The 17,667-nt window shown below is 46.7% G+C and overlaps 2 protein-coding genes and 1 long non-coding RNA gene across 5 annotated transcripts; 2 read left to right on the top strand and 1 right to left on the bottom strand.

The window, feature by feature from the left end:
- The first annotated feature begins 56 nt into the window (after window positions 1-56).
- LOC128769959 (uncharacterized) lies at window positions 57-869 on the top strand. Its single transcript, XR_008416439.1, has 3 exons — window positions 57-183; window positions 587-617; window positions 691-869. It is a non-coding gene; the product is annotated as an uncharacterized LOC128769959 (long non-coding RNA).
- Window positions 870-1,122: 253 nt separating this feature from the next.
- On the bottom strand, window positions 1,123-6,540 carry ltb4r2b (leukotriene B4 receptor 2b). Of its 2 annotated transcripts, XM_053883857.1 has the most exons (6): window positions 6,405-6,540; window positions 4,920-5,098; window positions 2,627-3,194; window positions 2,156-2,356; window positions 2,030-2,073; window positions 1,123-1,963 (listed from the first exon to the last, which is right to left on the bottom strand). In XM_053883857.1, exons 3-6 carry the CDS (start codon window positions 3,191-3,193, stop codon window positions 1,687-1,689), a joined length of 1,089 nt encoding a protein of 362 aa, XP_053739832.1. In that variant the 5' UTR covers window position 3,194; window positions 4,920-5,098; window positions 6,405-6,540; the 3' UTR covers window positions 1,123-1,686. The 2 variants fall into 2 exon arrangements, with proteins under 2 accessions (XP_053739832.1, XP_053739833.1); XM_053883858.1 differs by lacking the exons at window positions 4,920-5,098; window positions 6,405-6,540 and adding an exon at window positions 3,573-4,162.
- nfatc4 (nuclear factor of activated T cells 4) lies at window positions 5,904-17,569 on the top strand. Of its 2 annotated transcripts, XM_053883855.1 has the most exons (14): window positions 5,904-6,047; window positions 8,455-8,691; window positions 12,804-12,961; window positions 13,032-13,544; window positions 13,604-13,779; window positions 13,907-14,069; window positions 14,137-14,237; window positions 14,308-14,409; window positions 14,506-14,693; window positions 14,773-14,913; window positions 16,043-16,098; window positions 16,163-16,289; window positions 16,360-17,010; window positions 17,080-17,568. In XM_053883855.1, exons 2-14 carry the CDS (start codon window positions 8,520-8,522, stop codon window positions 17,148-17,150), a joined length of 2,619 nt encoding a protein of 872 aa, XP_053739830.1. In that variant the 5' UTR covers window positions 5,904-6,047; window positions 8,455-8,519; the 3' UTR covers window positions 17,151-17,568. The 2 variants fall into 2 exon arrangements, with proteins under 2 accessions (XP_053739830.1, XP_053739831.1); XM_053883856.1 differs by lacking the exon at window positions 8,455-8,691 and having other exon boundaries at window positions 5,939-6,047; window positions 17,080-17,569.
- The last annotated feature ends 98 nt before the right edge of the window (window positions 17,570-17,667 follow it).

Here is a 17,667-nt window from a genome sequence, read left to right as displayed (position 1 = left end):
TTAAACCGGAAGACGTCAACAATTGTCCACTGTCGTTCCAAAACAGGAAGTGTCTGTCGTCGCAGTCACGTGACTGTGTGGCATAAAAGACGGCGCGGGTTCGTATTCTTTCTTTCCTCCTCTCGTCCGTGGGTAGCGGAGGGACATCGCTGCGACTTCTCCTTCCGTTGCAGGCCACACGTGGTGAGCGAAATTATGTCCAGCGCTATTTGTTTGTTTAATGTTAATTCTGTAGTTGCGGCCACTTCCTGCTTTTATTCGGCCGCCGCATGGCTGACAACGTGCTGGACGGTTCTCTTGAGAGTAAAGTTCCAACGATCGCACGAGTCAGAACTTGAATTTAGACTTGGGTTTTTTTTTTATAATGGGACTAAAATGACAGTGAGCTGCAGCAAGCTCCTTTTCAAAGCCTTTATTTGAATAGACTTTGTCAAACCTGGATGATGAGTTGCATGTGAGTCCGTGTTTCACCTGAAACCTCATGATTATCCTTCACTGCACTGATTCGGTTTGACCCACTTGTGCGCGAGTATTGACGTTTATATTTTGTATCCCATATTAACACTTCCTGTCGTTATTGTTCCAGGTCGTTTGTGCTGACTGGATCTGGGCGGATGGTGAGTGTTCACTGTGTCCTTTGTAGCGCCTGACGTCATCTCTGCTCGACTCACCTCTGTTTACTGTCTGCAGGTGTGGCTCGTGTTTGGTGGAAAGCCTCGTCAACAACTCATAGCAACCTCAAATAAATGGTAAAAATGTAGTGTTTCAAATTATATAAATGTGTATTTTTGGTGTCAGATTTCTGACATGAAGTGCTGTTTTGTTTTTCACCTGAAAAGATTTCAATTTGGTGTTAAATAAAGCTGATCTTGAACCAACAATTGTGTTTTTGATTTTTTTAAAGTGGAACTTGGATGTTATTAAGGCCCTTTAATCAAAATTCTCAGGGATTTCCTTCCTTTCCTTATCCATCTTTTAAGAGGTAAAGATGCATTTTATTTTGTCTGACTCAAATGTCCAAACAGTTGCTCTCCAAGTCAAATGTTTTCTTTTGGTAACATTTCTATGAAGGCAAATGTATGTTATAATTCAGGACAAAGACTGCCTGAAAGTTTTGCAGTATATTTAATGGTGCAAGGCCTCATACTTTAACTTTTTTAAATGTCTAGTTAAACTTGTGTACATATCCAGAATATGGAAGCTGACATGTCCTGCTCAATTTGAATCAAATTAAGGAATATTTTCTATTTAAAAAGACATTTGAAAGGTTAAGTTTGCTACTCAACAGGTTTGTTGAAGCTGATATTTAGAACAATAAATGCTGGTACTTTCTCATGAAAGAAGGGCTTCATCTTGAAGGTTCATTCAACGATTGTTTAACCACTGAAGAGAAAACATGTTTCATAACACTGGTAAATGTGATGTCAGCACATGACTAAATCCTTTCCTCAATGATGCCAATTTCACAACAGTTTCCGGAACATGTTGTGCAATGTTTAAATAAAATCATTCACTTTGTTTATAAAATACAAAACTTATTTACATTCAATAATGGTAATACATTTTTGTTTTCTTTACGTGTTTACATTCATATCATCGACCACTCTTGCCTAGCTAACCATAAGTGGACGCACCCTGGACTCGAACCGGTGACTCTCGGTGCGTCGCCCGCCTGCCGCCTCCAGTTCAGTTTTTATTTTCATATATCTGCGATCTTCCGTTCTGTGCTGAAGACCCCGAGCTGGAGTCCATGGTGCCGAGGCCCACGCCCTCTTTGTTCCCCATCCGGCTCTTCCCGGTCTGGTCGGAGGATGTCCCCTCGAACAGCCGAGCCATGAAGGCCAGCCCGTTCTTTCGGATGTAGGACTTGCCGGCGAAGGTGTAGAGGACTGGGTTGGCACAGCTGCTGATGAAGGCCAGAGCTGAGGTCACGACCCGACTGGACTTGGTGATGTGCTCCAACCTGGAAGAGCAATACAACCGGAGTCAGCTTCGCACATTGATCGTCCACTCTTCATCAGGAACTCACGTGTCTCGTCCATCTGAGTCTGGTTTGTACCACCGTGACGCCACCTGCACAATGAATGCTCATTAGAAACAAGATAACCCCGCCAGGGAACACGACCCGGGCCTCACCACTGAACCCCACTCGCACCTGCATCATGTTGATCACATGGTACGGCAGCCAGAAAAGACCAAAAGTGACCACGATGGCCAGGATGAGATTCTCGCTGCGGACCTTCCTGTGGAACTTGGTCTTCCTCAGGCGTCTCAGGATCAGAACGTAGCTGGTGATGATGATGGTGTAGGGGATGATGAACCCAACCACCGTCTCAAAGGTGTAATGGAACCTCACCTGTTTGAGTCAAGAAAAGTTGAACTCTTAATAGCTAAAAGAAGCTTCTTGGCGGGTTTTGCTTTGAATGCTGGGAACTACTAAGGGACTGGAGGGTTGATGGAGACACAACCAAGTCAGATGAGGACTAAGGCCTTTCTAATCTTAGAATCTTAAAACGGTTGCTGAAAGACTCAAGTCACAGGAAGTGAAAGTGTGAACACGTGCCGGCCATAGCTTATCAGTCAGGATACTCAAAACTGGAAGTTGAGAGAATGACTTATGACTTACATGTCGGTCCTCTGTGTGCTCCGGTGCACACACCAGCCGGGTTTTATTCCGCTCGTCTTTGTCCTCCCGGACGCTTCGGAACACCAGTGACGGGATGGAGATGAGCATCACCAGAATCCACATGCCCACGATCACCCGGATCACCACCTTCTTGTTGATCCTGGAGGACACCCGGCGGGGGTACACCACCACCACCAGCCGGTGCAGGCTCATGAGCATGATCGTGAAGATGGAGGCGTACATGTTGGTGTTGCACAAGTAGAAGAGGCCCTTGCACATGACCTCGCCAAACACCCAGGACTGCTTGGCCAGGTAGATGATGAAGAAGATGGTGAGCGCCATGAGGACGCCGTCGGCACACGCCAGGTTGAGGATGAGGAAGGTGGTGACGGAGCGTTGCCGCGCCCGGGCCAGGATGCTCCAGACGATGAAGAGGTTCCCGGGGACGCCAAGGAGGAAGACCAGGCCGAGGATGAGGGCGCCCAGCGCAGTGGAGAAGTCGTTGCTGACCACGCTCTCCGACTCTGGATTGGTGTCATTGAAGATCGCTTGGCTGCTGTTGTACATTCTAGAAGGATTTCCCACATTACAAATAATGGATTCACGTGAATAAACAAACAGATTTCCTGTCAAATATATTCCTGACACTAATGAATGTCAAAAGAAATGTCACGACGTAAACATTTTTCTATGTCTAACTCCAGTGGCATCGTGGACTTTCCAAAATTTCCACTCATCGGCAACTTAAAACTTTAGCTTGTCATCCTGATGGAATTTTGATTTTCTTGTAAAGCTGCCTGGCAACAGACCAACAGCGATTACACAGCGAAGACTAATAAGGCGCTTGCTGCCCCTCAAAAATTCAGTATTGAGCCATGAAGTCACTCGACGTGCTAAAACACGCCAATGCAGAATTTCAACACTCATTCATTACACTTTTTCGTACTTGGTTTGTTTCTCTTTCACCGGCGGGAGCAGAAACAGCCCAATTAAGTACTGAGAAATTATGATCCCATATCAGCAGAGCATTGAGACAGGAAGTCAGCGGCGTACTTATTCCTCTTAAAATGTATTTTTGGAGCTCTTGTTTGATTTATGTGAGGCTGAGCTGGTAAACAAAGTGAAGAGCATTTCTAGGGACAAGGATCTGATTGGAATAACAAAGTGCGTAATATTTATATTATTATTCAAAGTCAATAAATAAGTGTGTGGGCGTAAATGATGCATGTTTTGACCTCCAGGGCATAAAAGATGTTAAAAGCCTTTGATGTTGCATTTTTTATTTTAATTTCCAGTTTTTGGTCACTGGCTGTACCAATTACTAGCACTGCTTAAATACTTCAAAACTACACACTCAATTACAGCAATTCTGGACTTTACTAACCACTGCTTCTATTGCTTCTTGCACTTATCACCTTTTACTTTGATTCTATTCCTGATACTACAACTAGTTCTTCCACTAGTAAAGGTTATCTGACCACTCTTGAACATCTTTCTCTTCTCCTTCTCAAACTAGTACCTTGTGGGTTAGTACTAGAGCAACTGACAACAGTCAAAATGAATGAATATATCACGTGCATCTACTACTTCTACTTTTATTACTTTGCTTTTACTTCTACTACTAGCACTATTACATCTACTACTATGACTACTACTTTACTGCTACTAATTCTGCTTTTACTACTACCTTTATTAACTATTACTATCACCTTTTGCTCTACTACTGATGGTGACAACCATCAACACCTTTGATAGTACTTCTACCACCATAACCCCCACTGCTTCTACCCCCACAGGTACAACAGCTTCGAGCATGATGGTTACTGATACAACAACCACTACATTGACAGCTCCTCCAAATACTAGTGCAGCAGCATATAATCCTTCCACAAAATCCTACAACCTCTATCACTACGACCGCAATGGCTGAAACCAGGATGAGTTTAAGTGGAATAATGAAACTTATGTTTTCCTTACAACTATGTAGATATGAATACGTTTACAACAGCAGCTACGAGTATTAGCACCCCTACTACTTCTACAACTCCACTAAAGGGATAGTATCACTCAAAGGCAGCAAGTACTGTAGGTTTGTAAAGTAAAGGAAGAGTGTCAGGAAGTAGATTTAATCACAGTGAAGTAAACAACACCATTATGTTTGTTTACTTAGAATGGAATCCCCCACACGCTGAAATTGTTATCAGATTTACAAACTAAGCTGAGCCACTGCTGTTAAACTGAACTTCCTTGAAGAGTAGCGATGTGATGTATAGGAGGAGAAAAGATCACTGACCTGTCGGATTGAAACGGTCCTCTCAATGCTGCCCCTTCCTCTCCTGCCAGAGCCTCTCTGACATCGACGTCCTCGAACCTCTGACTCACGTCCTGACCCACAAGCTGTAACACGCTGCTGCAGAGAGCGACTCAGAGGTGTGTCCTGTCCAACACTCTCACTACCTCCACTCCCCTGCACTTGATCAGACATGAAAACATCATTCTCCATGGAAACATATCCCTGGGCCACATGTTTATAAAGTAAAATATTTCGTCTCCCCTGGGCGCCTTTTTCTCCTGAGAACCAGGGCTGTGATGAAACCCCCAGCTAGAACATGACTGGATCTTCACTCGATAAGTCAGTAGTTACTGACTCTGCCAGATAAATGTCCTGGTGAAGGTTTCCAATAGTGTTACAAGTCATATTTCATCAATAGGCACCTGAGGTGACCTCTACAGTGACCTCTAGTGAGCCACTAGAGGACACTGTAGAGTGATAGTGTTACAAGTCATATTTCATCAATAGGCACCTGAGGTGACCTCTACAGTGACCTCGAGTGAGCCACTAGAGGACACTGTAGAGTGATAGTGTTACAAGTCATATTTCATCAATAGGCACCTGAGGTGACCTCTACAGTGACCTCGAGTGAGCCACTAGAGGACACTGTAGAGTGATAGTGTTACAAGTCATATTTCATCAATAGGCACCTGAGGTGACCTCTACAGTGACCTCTAGTGAGCCACATTTTAACTATAAAACACAATAAACTGCAAGATGTAACAAATGAAATGGGTGTGATTTGATGACTGGTATTTCACGTAGGTTGTTGTGATCATAAGAATGATTTTAGAATTTTATCTGTGACGTTCATCATCATTTGCTCTTGAAGAGCTGACGTGTAGCCATAGTTACCATCCTTTAATCTCAAACAGAATGTCCCACCAGAACCACTTCCTGTGCAGTTACAGGGTTCTTATCTTAATGTGACACTTGATGACACACAAAGGGCTCAATAAAACTGTGCTCCGCCACAAAAGACTCGCCCGTCTTGCCTCAGTTGCCCTCCGATTGCGTTGGTGAGGTGCACAAACTCACATCTTTAGTGGAACGTCTTCAGCAGAAAGTGTGGAGCAATCCAAGTAGAATGTGAGTAAATGATCAGGATAAATGAAAAAAAAAGTGCACCTATGCTTGTAGCAAAGAAACATAATAATTAAAAACACTTTATTAATGGATTAATTTATGGATGCTAAATTAAAAAATGTAAAATTTAGTCAAAGACATGGGAAACTCCAATAGATAAAGCAATAGTTTTGTATGAAAATGTGACATATTCAGAGGACATTTAAACATAAACTGTGATGATCATAACCGACCAAATGATAAAATCTAAATTTTCGAATATAATATTTAAGTGCAGTGCATGAATAAATTACGTCTTTAAACATTCCAAATAGACTAAAGCTTATTTTTTCTTTTAAAATTTTAACAGATTTTACAAACCTTTTAACTCCAGATTAGACTAAAACGGTAAGGAAGGTACTAATCTTGTCGTGCGACTGAACACATCACATCAATAATCCACCTTTTGCGTCGTTAAACTGTGTCTAGTCTACACAGGTTCAGGTTTCCACTCATCGTCCCCGCAGGCGCTGCGGCACTGTTCTCACGTCGACCACTAGACGGCAGCAAATACAAACTGGTAGACGTCATCATAACGTCAGACTGCAATCGTTTGAAACATCCGCGAATTCTCACGAAGAAGAATCACATCAGTGTTTTAAACGTCCCGAATGATACAACGGGGAAACTCGAAAAACAAATTGAAAAGAAAAAGTAAACGGTTATGAATTAAATAGTGTATAAAGATTATTTAATGCATTCCCATTTCATAATTCACTCACTATATATATATATATATATATATATATATATATATATATATATATATATATATATATATATATATATATAACTTTAACTTTAACACTTAAAATCTAAGTTTTTATGGTCAAACCTGACTTTATTTTACTGTAGTAATTCCATTCTGCTGGTCTTGACAACGATTGGTCACGTGGGTCAGTCTGGATTAGCTCAGTCATTGACCACTGACCAAGGTCACACTGGTCCCGATCTGAAACCTTCCTGTGGTGTCTCTGACAAGGTCGATGCTGAGGGCTGGGATGGGTGGTCGGGGCCTGCGTCCCCACAAAGTTTAGTTCCGGTCCTGCTGGTAGCACTTTTACTGCCAGCAACAACTTGTGACGGGTCCAGGATCCGGCCCACACAGACCCGGAGAGAGGGAGGCAGGGAGAGTGAAGCCCCCTGTGTAATGACTGTGAGAACTGGAGGAGGACGAGGGGCGGAGGGGGGAGTCAAGCGGGGAGGCGGGGGAGTCAGGGGGAAGGAGGAAGAAGGAGCGGGTCAGAGCCAGATAGTGTTTATTTAAGTTTTTCGTCTCCTGACTCAGACAGAGAGCAGACGAGAGAGGATAATGAGAACCAGATCTTCAGTGGAGAGGAAGAGGAGGGAGGAGAAGAAAGGGGGAGGGAAGAGGAAAAGTGACAGCCAGGAAGAGGAGAGAGCCTGTCATTTATTGCTTATTGAAAAAATTAAAGCAAAGGCCACAAACAAATCAGCTTCCAGACTTTGTTCGGGACAACTTAATTTTAAAAATGACTCACAGAGGGGTTCAGGTTCCGAGAAGGGACTTGGACTTGGAGGACACCGGGACTGACTTTTCCACACATTTTACTGCGGAAAAAAACCTCTTTTTTTAAAATGAAAAACTACACGGCTGCTTTAAATGTTTTTGTAGACAGAGGAGAGGAACAAGTTCTACGTTACTCTTTGAGGGCCACTCTGCAGTTCACAACTCCATAATCCGTAGACATCCTGTGAACCATAGAGATGGTCTCAAAAACTTGTGCCTCCAAAAATCAGTTGCATCAAATGACCCTGCATGTATTTTTCATAAAGTTTTCCAAAACTTTCTTACATTGCTGGCCTGGATTTTTTTTTTAAACAGGCGCCTATTCTATTGGTCTTTCCAAAAATAAGGGTTGAGTCCGACCCCATTTTGACCTGGTGGCCAGGCAGCTGATCTTTGATAGCTGAGGAGATAATCTTACACTTCAAGGACCCAGTATGATGGAGAGATTTGATAAAAGGAAAAGCACTGCTGTGCCTTTTGTGAGAGTCCTCGGAAGGAGGGAGGGCGGAAGGAGGAGAGAGGAGGGAGCGGGAGTAGGGGGGCTAGTGACGGACAGGCGGGAGGTCCTATTGGAGACGTGGAGCTGGGAAACCCACCCAAAGGCAATTAAGGGTAAAGGACGACAAAAATATTTGATAAACTTTTTTTCTGGAGCGCGGATGTGGTGATGGAGCCGGATTCAAAGAGCCGGATTTTTGACGACCGTCATCTCGAACTCCCAAAGAGACGATCGGATTAGATCTGGACCACGTCTGGAAGTTGCTCTCCGATCAAGCATCGCGTGGAACGGAAAGATGTCCTGGATGAGGACCTAACTTTTCTCTTTTTTTTTTTTTGGAGTGGACGCGTATTGGATCCGCAGAAGAACCGAAGGGAGAATCTAGACCCCGGGAAGCCGGTGGGCGATGGGGGCCGCACCGGGCTCCGGCTGGGAGGAGGGCGAGTTCGAGTTCAAGTTGGTGTTTGAGGAGGACCAGAACCAGGGGCCCGACCCGGTGAGCGCAGCCCAGCCGGAGAGCTCCTCACCCGGCGAGGAGAGCGAGAGCGCGCCGCTGCTTCAAGACTCGAGCGGCATGGGTGAGAAAACCCTCCATCCGAACCCGAAGTCCGTGTGTGGGAATGTGTGCGTGTTTGTGCGTGACTCCATCTGTAAGCACACTTCTACCGTGTGTTTGTTCTCGTGTGTGTGTGAGGTATGCGTCCACATGTGTATTAATGCTGGTGTGTGTGTGTGTGTGTGTGTGTTGGAGACCCAGACTCAATGTGTTTCTCATCAGCTGTGCGTGTGAGCGGAGTTAACAGCTGCCATCTGGGAGGAACCTCAACCTCAGCTAAACCTCCCTGACTGCGCCGCGCGTCCGCAACCCTCCCAAACCGATATTCAACTTTGTCGCAAACTTCGATCCACTTCCCTTAGACAACAAACATGAAGCGTCACCGTTTACTGCTCCTTTCCTCACTTAACTCTATGAACCATCTCGTATCAAAGTCAAGGCCCAGGGGCCAAATCCGGTCCGTCACTTTATGTGTTTCAAGTGCAGCGAAAACCAGATGAAAGCTGGTGACGCGGATGTGCATCAGGAAGAGTGTCACTTGTTTCATGAGGTGATGGAGAGACCACGAACCACAGAGAGGTGCCTGAAAAGCAAAGTGCAGCACTGGGCCCGTTGGATGTATTCATGTGGCCCTGATGAACTTAATGAAAAACTGAAAAAATAAATGCTCGATTTTTCACCATTCATTTCTATTTAAATTATAGTATAAGTACAACCCATTAAGTCTTTATTTTCTTTTTGTTTTCAATCATTTTATGTGTCTGTTTTTCATTCTGCATCGATATAACTATTATGATACTATATACTAATAGAAACTAATTCTATTAAGAGTAATAACCATTTTTATTTATTGTTAAAATAAATCAAAATAAATAGATAAGTAAAATATATGTTGAAAAAAATATGATCTCATATTGAGATTTTTACCGTAAGACATTTACTTTCATACATTGAGAATCTTTTAATAATATGTATGTAAAATGAACTCAAATAATATACTTTGACCATATAATGCTTTTGTGTGATTTTTTTTTTTTTTTCATATTTGAACCTTTGTTTTTGAGTCTTTTGCTGACAGGGCCTCATTGTGGCACCTTCAGAAATGTAATGGAGTCATATGTTCGGAATGTTCCCCTGACTAGACTTCTTCGGTTCTGCGGAATGTGTTTGTTTCCATTGTTCTAATTCATTTATTCTAAAATGCTCTACAACCTGTTTCCGTTCGGGGAAGCCATTGTGGATCGCGAACTCAGAGTTGCGAGAATTCTCCCACTTAACGACTGGGATAGCCAATGTCGGATGACGTCATCCTGGGAATTTCTCACTTCTGAGGGCAGCTGGAACGCAGCAAAAGTCCTTCCTAAATCCCTGGATTTGATCTGAGTCGGTATGACTTGAGTTGCTCGACAGGAATGACACTGCACATGGCCAGAGTGAGTCTCTCAGAGTGTTGACAGGGTTTAACTTCCTCCATATTTAGAGCTTCTTGTGAGTCTAGAAACCCCTGATTGATCATAAAAACTGTTTAACCGTGCTCTAAAGAAACAGGAAGTGATGTCAGCTTGATTCCAGTGACCAGCCGACCTTGAGAGCTGAACCATTATCAACTGTGTTGACTCTTAAGGACTCAAAAAAATAACAGAAACTGGCCTGAAACTATATTAAAATCAAAATGAATTGAATAACTATTGATTCAAGTGTAAATGTGCAAGATGACTGAAGGGCACTTCCATGAGCATCAGGCAGCAAATCTGGGGAGTCAGGACATTCACATTGTCATTGATGTTTGTCGAGTCCGACGGAAGTGTTCAGGTCACTCGTGCTGCGCGTTTTAATAAGTTGCTGAAAATGAGTCTGGAGCTGAGGAGTGACGTTGTGGAGCTGTAATTGACGATCCAGTCTGGTGTCCTGTCCTGCAGTTTTGTTGTTATCAAGCGCAGACTCGTCCGCACACCTGAAACAAGAGCGGTGGAGCCGATCCTGTCCGCAGCTGAGTGATTCTCCAGCGGCGCTTCCACGTGTCTGGCTCTTTTTCTGTTCCTGCTTCTGTTCGTGTAAACAAGCCGTCATCTACTTTCCATCTTGGGTCCTTCCAGCAAACACCTTGCAACTCCTGCTGTCCGTCCATCCTGTTTCTCAGATGAGAGCATCTAAAGAGTCACTTGCTAGTTTTACGACCACAGAACATTGCTTCGGTCCACCAGATACTTTGCGTCATGAATCACCAGGGACATCGCAAACTCTCCCGAAGAAAACATGACACCACTGCTGCTTTATAAATGGCACCAATAACGGAGACGTTATTCGCTGACGGTTCAATTTGAGGTTGTATTTTCAAGTTTCAGAAATGTTTACAAGCTTCGAAGCTGCACTTTTTTAAGATTCTGTTTGTGATTTACAACAGAAATGCTGCCTCTTTATTGGAGTATTGATGTCTGTGCTGGCTGCTTAAAGTGGAATGGTTTTACTTTTTTCTTCTTAGTTTTTTCTCGCAGAGAGGCCGAAGAAAAGTATAAAGAACTAGCTATGACCTTTGTGCTTAGCTAGTCAGGATCATTGTATCTGAGCTTGTGGTCTGGCTTTTTTAGCAAGCCCTACATTTTAGGCTCACAAATTTTCCTCCACTGTTTTCCATGGAAACTAAATGTGATTTACGCAAAAACTAGCCGACCAAGCCTTTCTAGCAGTCACTTAGCTGCCGCCATGTTCTTTTGACAGTCACGTTTCACACGTCGCATTTCATTGGTCACATTTTTGTGGCGAGAAGTGGATGAGTGCACTGATCTGGTCCTTGGTGTGAGCATCTTCAACACAGAAGCACACTGGTGTTGAGGAGGACAGTTCAGAGTGGGTGTTCAATGGAAGGGAATGCGTCTTTGTGCCCCTTGTGTTGGGAGGCGGAGTTGCATTTTTGCTAGCAGTTGACTGCTAATATGTCCAGTTTAAGCCCTTATTTCCTGTCATAGATGCTGCAACAACAGGCCATTCAACACGCCGAAGTCTGAGCGGAGTAACGGTTAAAAAGAAAGCAACTCACGTGGAAATGTTTACGAGTTTGACTCCGCAGTTCAGTCGGAGCAGTTGGACGGATCGATCCAATAACTGTCGGTTCTCTTGGCTGACGGGCGTCACAACCTTCTGAATCATAAGAAGCAGCATGAGTTGCCTCTGCGCTTAAGCTTTAATCACTTGGAAATATTCTCAATGCCAGGAAACTTTTGAACAGATTTTTTTTGGTTGTTGTTTTACCGCAAGTCTTAATGTGCTGGCAGTCGCCGTAGCGAGCAGCGCTGACCAAAAACCCGCCGGTGCGCCGCTTCAGCGCTCACCAACATCCGACCACGAAGCTGACCCTCCGCGGGCCGACACCCAACAAGATGCCGTCATGTGATTAGAATTTCTTTTATTAATGAATCGGCAGTTTAATGAGGGAAAATGGAGCTCTGCAAGCCGTGCTGGCCTCAAGTGTGGAGTTTAACGCCCAGAAGGGTTGGCGGGGGGTGCTCAGTAAATTGTTGCCACATGACTGTCGAGATTACAACCCAAGGCTGCGCAACGTCCATCATCTTTTATAGTTTCTGGCCAATCTTCAGATGTGAAATGGAATTACTAATGGAGCAAGACTGCTTCAGAAAGCTTCCTTTATGGACCTTCTGTGGAGCATGTAAATGCAGCTTTCAAGAGTGAGCTACTTCTGTCATCTGTGTTCTTCATGAGGAGCATCACTGAAACTGTCTTCTCTTGTCTGAGGTCAGATCACAGAGGTAGCACCCAAAGTGAGCAGTTTTACAGTCAGATCCGTCGCCAGGGAATGTCACTGGATGACTAGACGGAATTGTTGAGTTGGGTCTTGTGTGGGCCAGAATTGAAGTGACTTGAGGTTCATTCATTTTAAACCTCTTATTCTGACACATGGTCTGGATTACAAACTCAAGGAAAATTGTTGTGTAATGAATGAGGTAGGCACGTTGGAGCATTCCCTAAAATGTATTTTGCTAAATTCAGTTTGACATCTCATGAGTCCCTCTCATGCTAGAGGAGCTGGGTGAGCAGGACCTCCAAGACGTTTCGATTTGCACGGAGAAGGATCCCCTACTTCTTCAGTCCTTTGACTTTACCTGACTCTTGTTGCAGTGACGGAGAACCACGTCAGCGCAGGTCACTCTATCAGCATCCCCACCCCGCCGTCGCCAGCCAGCCAGAGGGCAGGGATGCACTCACCACCTCCGCGGAGAGCTCTGGTGAGGGAGTTCAGCGGCACGTATGAGAGTCTTCCAGCACGCTCCGTTCAGGTGAGGCGACGTTACAGGTATCTGAGTCATGACCTGCTCGCTCTGATGCCCTCGCTGTTGTGACTTCCAGGTCTCAGAGTCTCGGGTGGTTGAATGTCCAAGCATCCAGATCACCACCATATCGCCAGAGGACGACCCGGGTTCCACGGCCCCCAGTTACTGGGACATGGGAGGAGGAGGTCGCTGGGAACGTGAGCGTCTCTTCCTGCCCCTGCTGGACCCATTCTGTTACAGAGACCGCTGCCCCGGCTCACTCAGCCCCAGTCCCGCCTCCAGTCCATCGTCCCGGGGCTGGCTGAGTCCTGCCTCCAGCTGCGACTCTCTGCTGGTGGAGGAGGAGGAGCTCAGCGAAACCAACGTCCACTATGGGCTCTCGCCGTCCTCCAGGCCGACCTCACCAGGAGGGAAGAAGCGTCGCAACACGCCGCTCTCCTCCCCTTGCGCCTCCAGGAGGGGGAGCTCTTCTGAGGAACATCAGGGCTTCAATCAGGAAGGGTGTGATTCCAACCCCTCGTCACAGGCGCTGCCCACCAGCTGCGACCTCAACATCCCGCAGAAAACAAGAAAGACGTCTTTGGAGCAGGTGAGAGTGTTTCAGCGCTGAGATGGTCCCCCGTATCTTCACGTGCACCTCGTCTCCAGCTGTCCTCCAGGGAAGTGGATCCAGAGCAAGCTCCTGGACACGGTGCCCCATGTCTGCTACCCGAGACCCTGCAGACCCGGAGAGAGCCCCCTTCCACAGGCATGGACTACCTCTCAGTTCCCCCGGCTCTCGCCTGGGGCCGGACCAGAGCCACCGCCCACAGTCCCCTCTTCAGGTACGAAACCGGGTCACTCCTGTTGCCAGGCTTCCTGTGACTTTTTGTTGTATGTTTATATATATTTGTTAATATGTTTACAGCTCTGGTTTGGGCTCACACCTTCGCACCTTCTTCCTCTTCACAGGTCCAATGCTCTGCCGCCGCTCGACTGGCCGCTGCCCTCCCAGTTCGACCAGTACGAGCTGCGCATGGAGGTGCAGCCGCGTCCTCACCACCGAGCCCACTATGAGACCGAGGGGAGCAGGGGGGCGGTGAAGGCTGCTCCCTCTGGCCACCCGGTGGTGAAGGTGAGCACCTGCAAATTAAAGTATTTTTCACGATGCATCAAATACAGCGATCATTTCTCTCTGTCAGCTCTGTGGCTACACGGAGAGGAAGCCGCTGTCCCTGCAGGTCTTCGTCGGTACTGCAGACGATCGCTCCATCCGACCGCATCCGTTCTACCAGATACACAGGTGCAGCAAACACACTGTACGATCGTAGAGTTTGGTCGCGTTGGATGACTCAGTGGTGTTCGTGTCTCAGAGTGACAGGCAAGATGGTGGGTACCGCCAGTCATGAGAGCGTCCAGGCCGGAACCAAGCTGCTCGACATCCCGCTGAACCCCGAGAACAACATGACGGCGCTGTGAGTGCTTGGAGCGTTCCATTTATCTCAGCAGTGTGTTACACACATCAAACACTACTGTGGACTCAGCTCCTCAATGCTAACGTTCCGCCACAGCATCGACTGCGCTGGCATTCTGAAGCTGAGGAATTCCGACATTGAGCTGAGGAAAGGCGAGACGGACGTGGGGAGGAAGAACACTCGCGTCCGTCTGGTCTTCCGAACTCACCTGCACCTGACGCACCCGGCTGCCCCGCCCGGACGGGTGTTGGCGCTCCAAGTGGCCTCGCTGCCCATCGAGTGCTGTGAGTCTAACTCGTCACTCACGGGAGACATGACTTGATGAGTTGGCTCAAGTCTTCACCGACTCGTCTGGTCCACCAGCTCAGCGTTCTGCCCAGGAACTTCCCATCATCGAGTCAGTCAGCATCACTTCCTGTTCAGTGGAGGGAGGGGAGGAGCTTCTGCTGAGTGGAAACAACTTCCTGCCAATATCCCGGGTGTTGTTCATGGAGCGCGGGACAGGTAAGGATCAGCGATGATGCTGAGCAGGAGAGATCTCTGTCAGGACAGAGTCTCGTCCTGAGGAGAGAAGCATTTGCAGGCGAGATTTAAGGCCTTGTTTAATTCGTTGCCTGCGTGAGCTGGTTCCTCTGAGATCTGGTTTTTTTATGAAAGTAAATCCGAACTTGGCGGACGGAGCTACAGACCATTTTCTGCCTTGCTAAACGTGCTTGTAAATTTAATAAGCTTTGTGTGCTGAGTTCTGAAGCAACTTCATGACTCTTTGTGAAACTTAAAGATGTTGGTTTACAGATGACAAGATGCTTTTTTCGATGGATAACATAACATAACATAACATAACATAACATAACATAACATAACATAACATCACACCTTCATGAATGAGAGTGTGAGTGTAGTGTAGCTTAGCCGGGAGGTTTAACAGTGCAGAGGTTTCTCTGCATGGAGGTTGCATGTATCCAGGTCCAGGTGCCTGTCTTGATCACCATCCAGAATCTTGACCCAACAGTCAGGAATTCACTTGGCTCAAGTGGGAGTTTAAAAGGGTTTAAAAGAGGCACTCCAGTTTCCTCCCACAGTCCCTTGGTGTTAATTCGTGATTCTTAAGTGCTCAAAAATGTAAATGCAGGTCTCTTTCCTTCCCCCCTCCTTGGCTGCTGGCACCATGTGACCCTGGCTTGAGGGAACAAGTGGTCGACCATTAACTTTCATTGATAACACATTTCCATCTCTGGTTCTGGTGTTGGTACAAGGTCAGATCAGCACCCACAATGATGCTGATCATGCCGTTTTGGCTGATGGTGGTCGGCCTGATTTCCAGTTTCATGTTGTGTAACCACGCACTGGTCTGTCACTCTATCATTGTAGTGTGTACATTTTACCACTCCAACAAAGTGAGTCATATGGGGGAACAGCACATCTGATCATCAGGGAACGCCAAGAAATCTTTGTGAAATCACTGTTTTTGTCTACTGGAAAATGTGTGTGTGTTTGAGGACTTGGATTTATACTATTTGACTGGACACTGAGTCACAGTGTGATGTCATCAGCAGTGGCAGGAAGTGACACGGGAGCACTCTGCCAGTGGTTGATGCACATGACTGACTCTGCTGTGTTTGACCCCGGTTAGATGGGAAGCTGCAGTGGGAGGAGGAGGCTCACGTCGACCGTGACAACAGTAATGAGGTAAACCCTGTTCCTGAATGAGTGACCTCCGACCCCTACTCTGATTGGCCGCCTGTGTTTGCAGTGTTTGCTGTGTGTTCGGGTGCCGGCCTACAGCGACCTCTCAGTCAGCCGCCCGGTGTCTGTTAGCCTGTACGTTTCCAATGGGAAGAGGAAACGGAGCAGCACTCACTGCTTCAAATACCTGCCGAGTGAGTAGCAATGATGATGCTCATGATGATGAAGATGAAGGGACGAGTGAGGTTCTTTCCTACTCTGCAGTCATGTTCAAGGAGGAGGACCCGCTGTTGTCCCGGCTGCAGGTCCCACCTCTGGACGGTGGTCATGGGGGTCAGTCCAGAATGGACCGGGTCTTCCCGATGACCGAGGAGCAGGGCCTGGGCTTCCACCTGCCCCCCTACCCCACCACCTACTCCCCTCCGTGCCCGGCCATTAGCTACCAGGACGAAGAGGACCCGGGCAGGTCCTCCATGTCTGAGCGACACCCCAGCTTTGAGAACCTGGAGCTGGGCTTTACCGAGCTGCTGCCCCCTCTGTACCACCGTGGCCAGCAACCCTCCTCACCCTCTCCATCTCCATGGCTGGACTCTCCCTACCTCTCCTCCTCCCCCTCCCCGTCGCACTCCTCCTCTCTCAGTCCGTTCCCAGCCGGCAGCCCCATCTCCACCTCCCCTCTGCCTCCCATCCCCACCTCTCCTTACCCCCAGTACTCTACCTATCCTCAGGAAATGTGTCCCTCCCCTCCCCTACAGCCCAGCTCCTACCAGGACATGTGTCCCACACCCTACTCCCACTACGACGTCTGGGATCAACAAGGGAAGGCGCTTGGTCTTGGTGGCGAGACCAAGTCTCAGGAGTGCCCCCTGGAGTTCAGCAGCTCCACATCAATGCACCACATCACATTTGAAGAGGGTGAGTGACTCAGCCGGCGCTGAGGCTTCAGTCATCTGCTCCTGCTCTGACTTCTCTTCTCGCCGGCAGTGTCGGAGTTCATCGGAGAGGACATCCAGTCGTACCAGCCCAGCTCGCACATCAACAACCAGCCGAACTGAGCAGCTTTTGACAATCCTCCACTGTGCACTTACTCCTTTGCTACCGGAGATTAACCTGATGAGTTTTTATAAAGGGAACTTAAGTTGTTTTCAATATAAATTATACATGAACCCTTCTTTGTCTTCAGTCTGACTCTTTGAGGAGCAACTTCTGTTGCTGACATGAGCTCAAGGAGCTAGTGCTATGTAGCCCCATCCATTCTCTCTGCAATAGCATCACAGTGTTGTCCACATGAGTGGGAGGAGAGTTTGGGACAGTATGACAAGGGTGTCTCGCTGGATGCTGGACCAATGGTGGCGCTGTAAGTACCGCACTGTCTCAGCTGTCAGAAGTTCTTGGGGTCGTAGCAGTGCAGCTGCAACTGGTGATGACGTCACATTATGATATGTGTATTTTGTAATCTGCAGTTAAACACAACAGAAATAATATATTTCAGACTAAATCAGTCAGCTCAACTTATATATATAATATGATCACAATTAAAGTACAGTGGCGCCTCGGTTTTCGAACGTCCCG

The sequence above is a fragment of the Synchiropus splendidus genome, chromosome 13 (genome assembly GCF_027744825.2).
Source record: "Synchiropus splendidus isolate RoL2022-P1 chromosome 13, RoL_Sspl_1.0, whole genome shotgun sequence".
NCBI classification, from domain to species: Eukaryota; Metazoa; Chordata; class Actinopteri; order Syngnathiformes; family Callionymidae; genus Synchiropus; species Synchiropus splendidus.
This window is presented reverse-complemented; position numbering and strand designations above follow the sequence as displayed.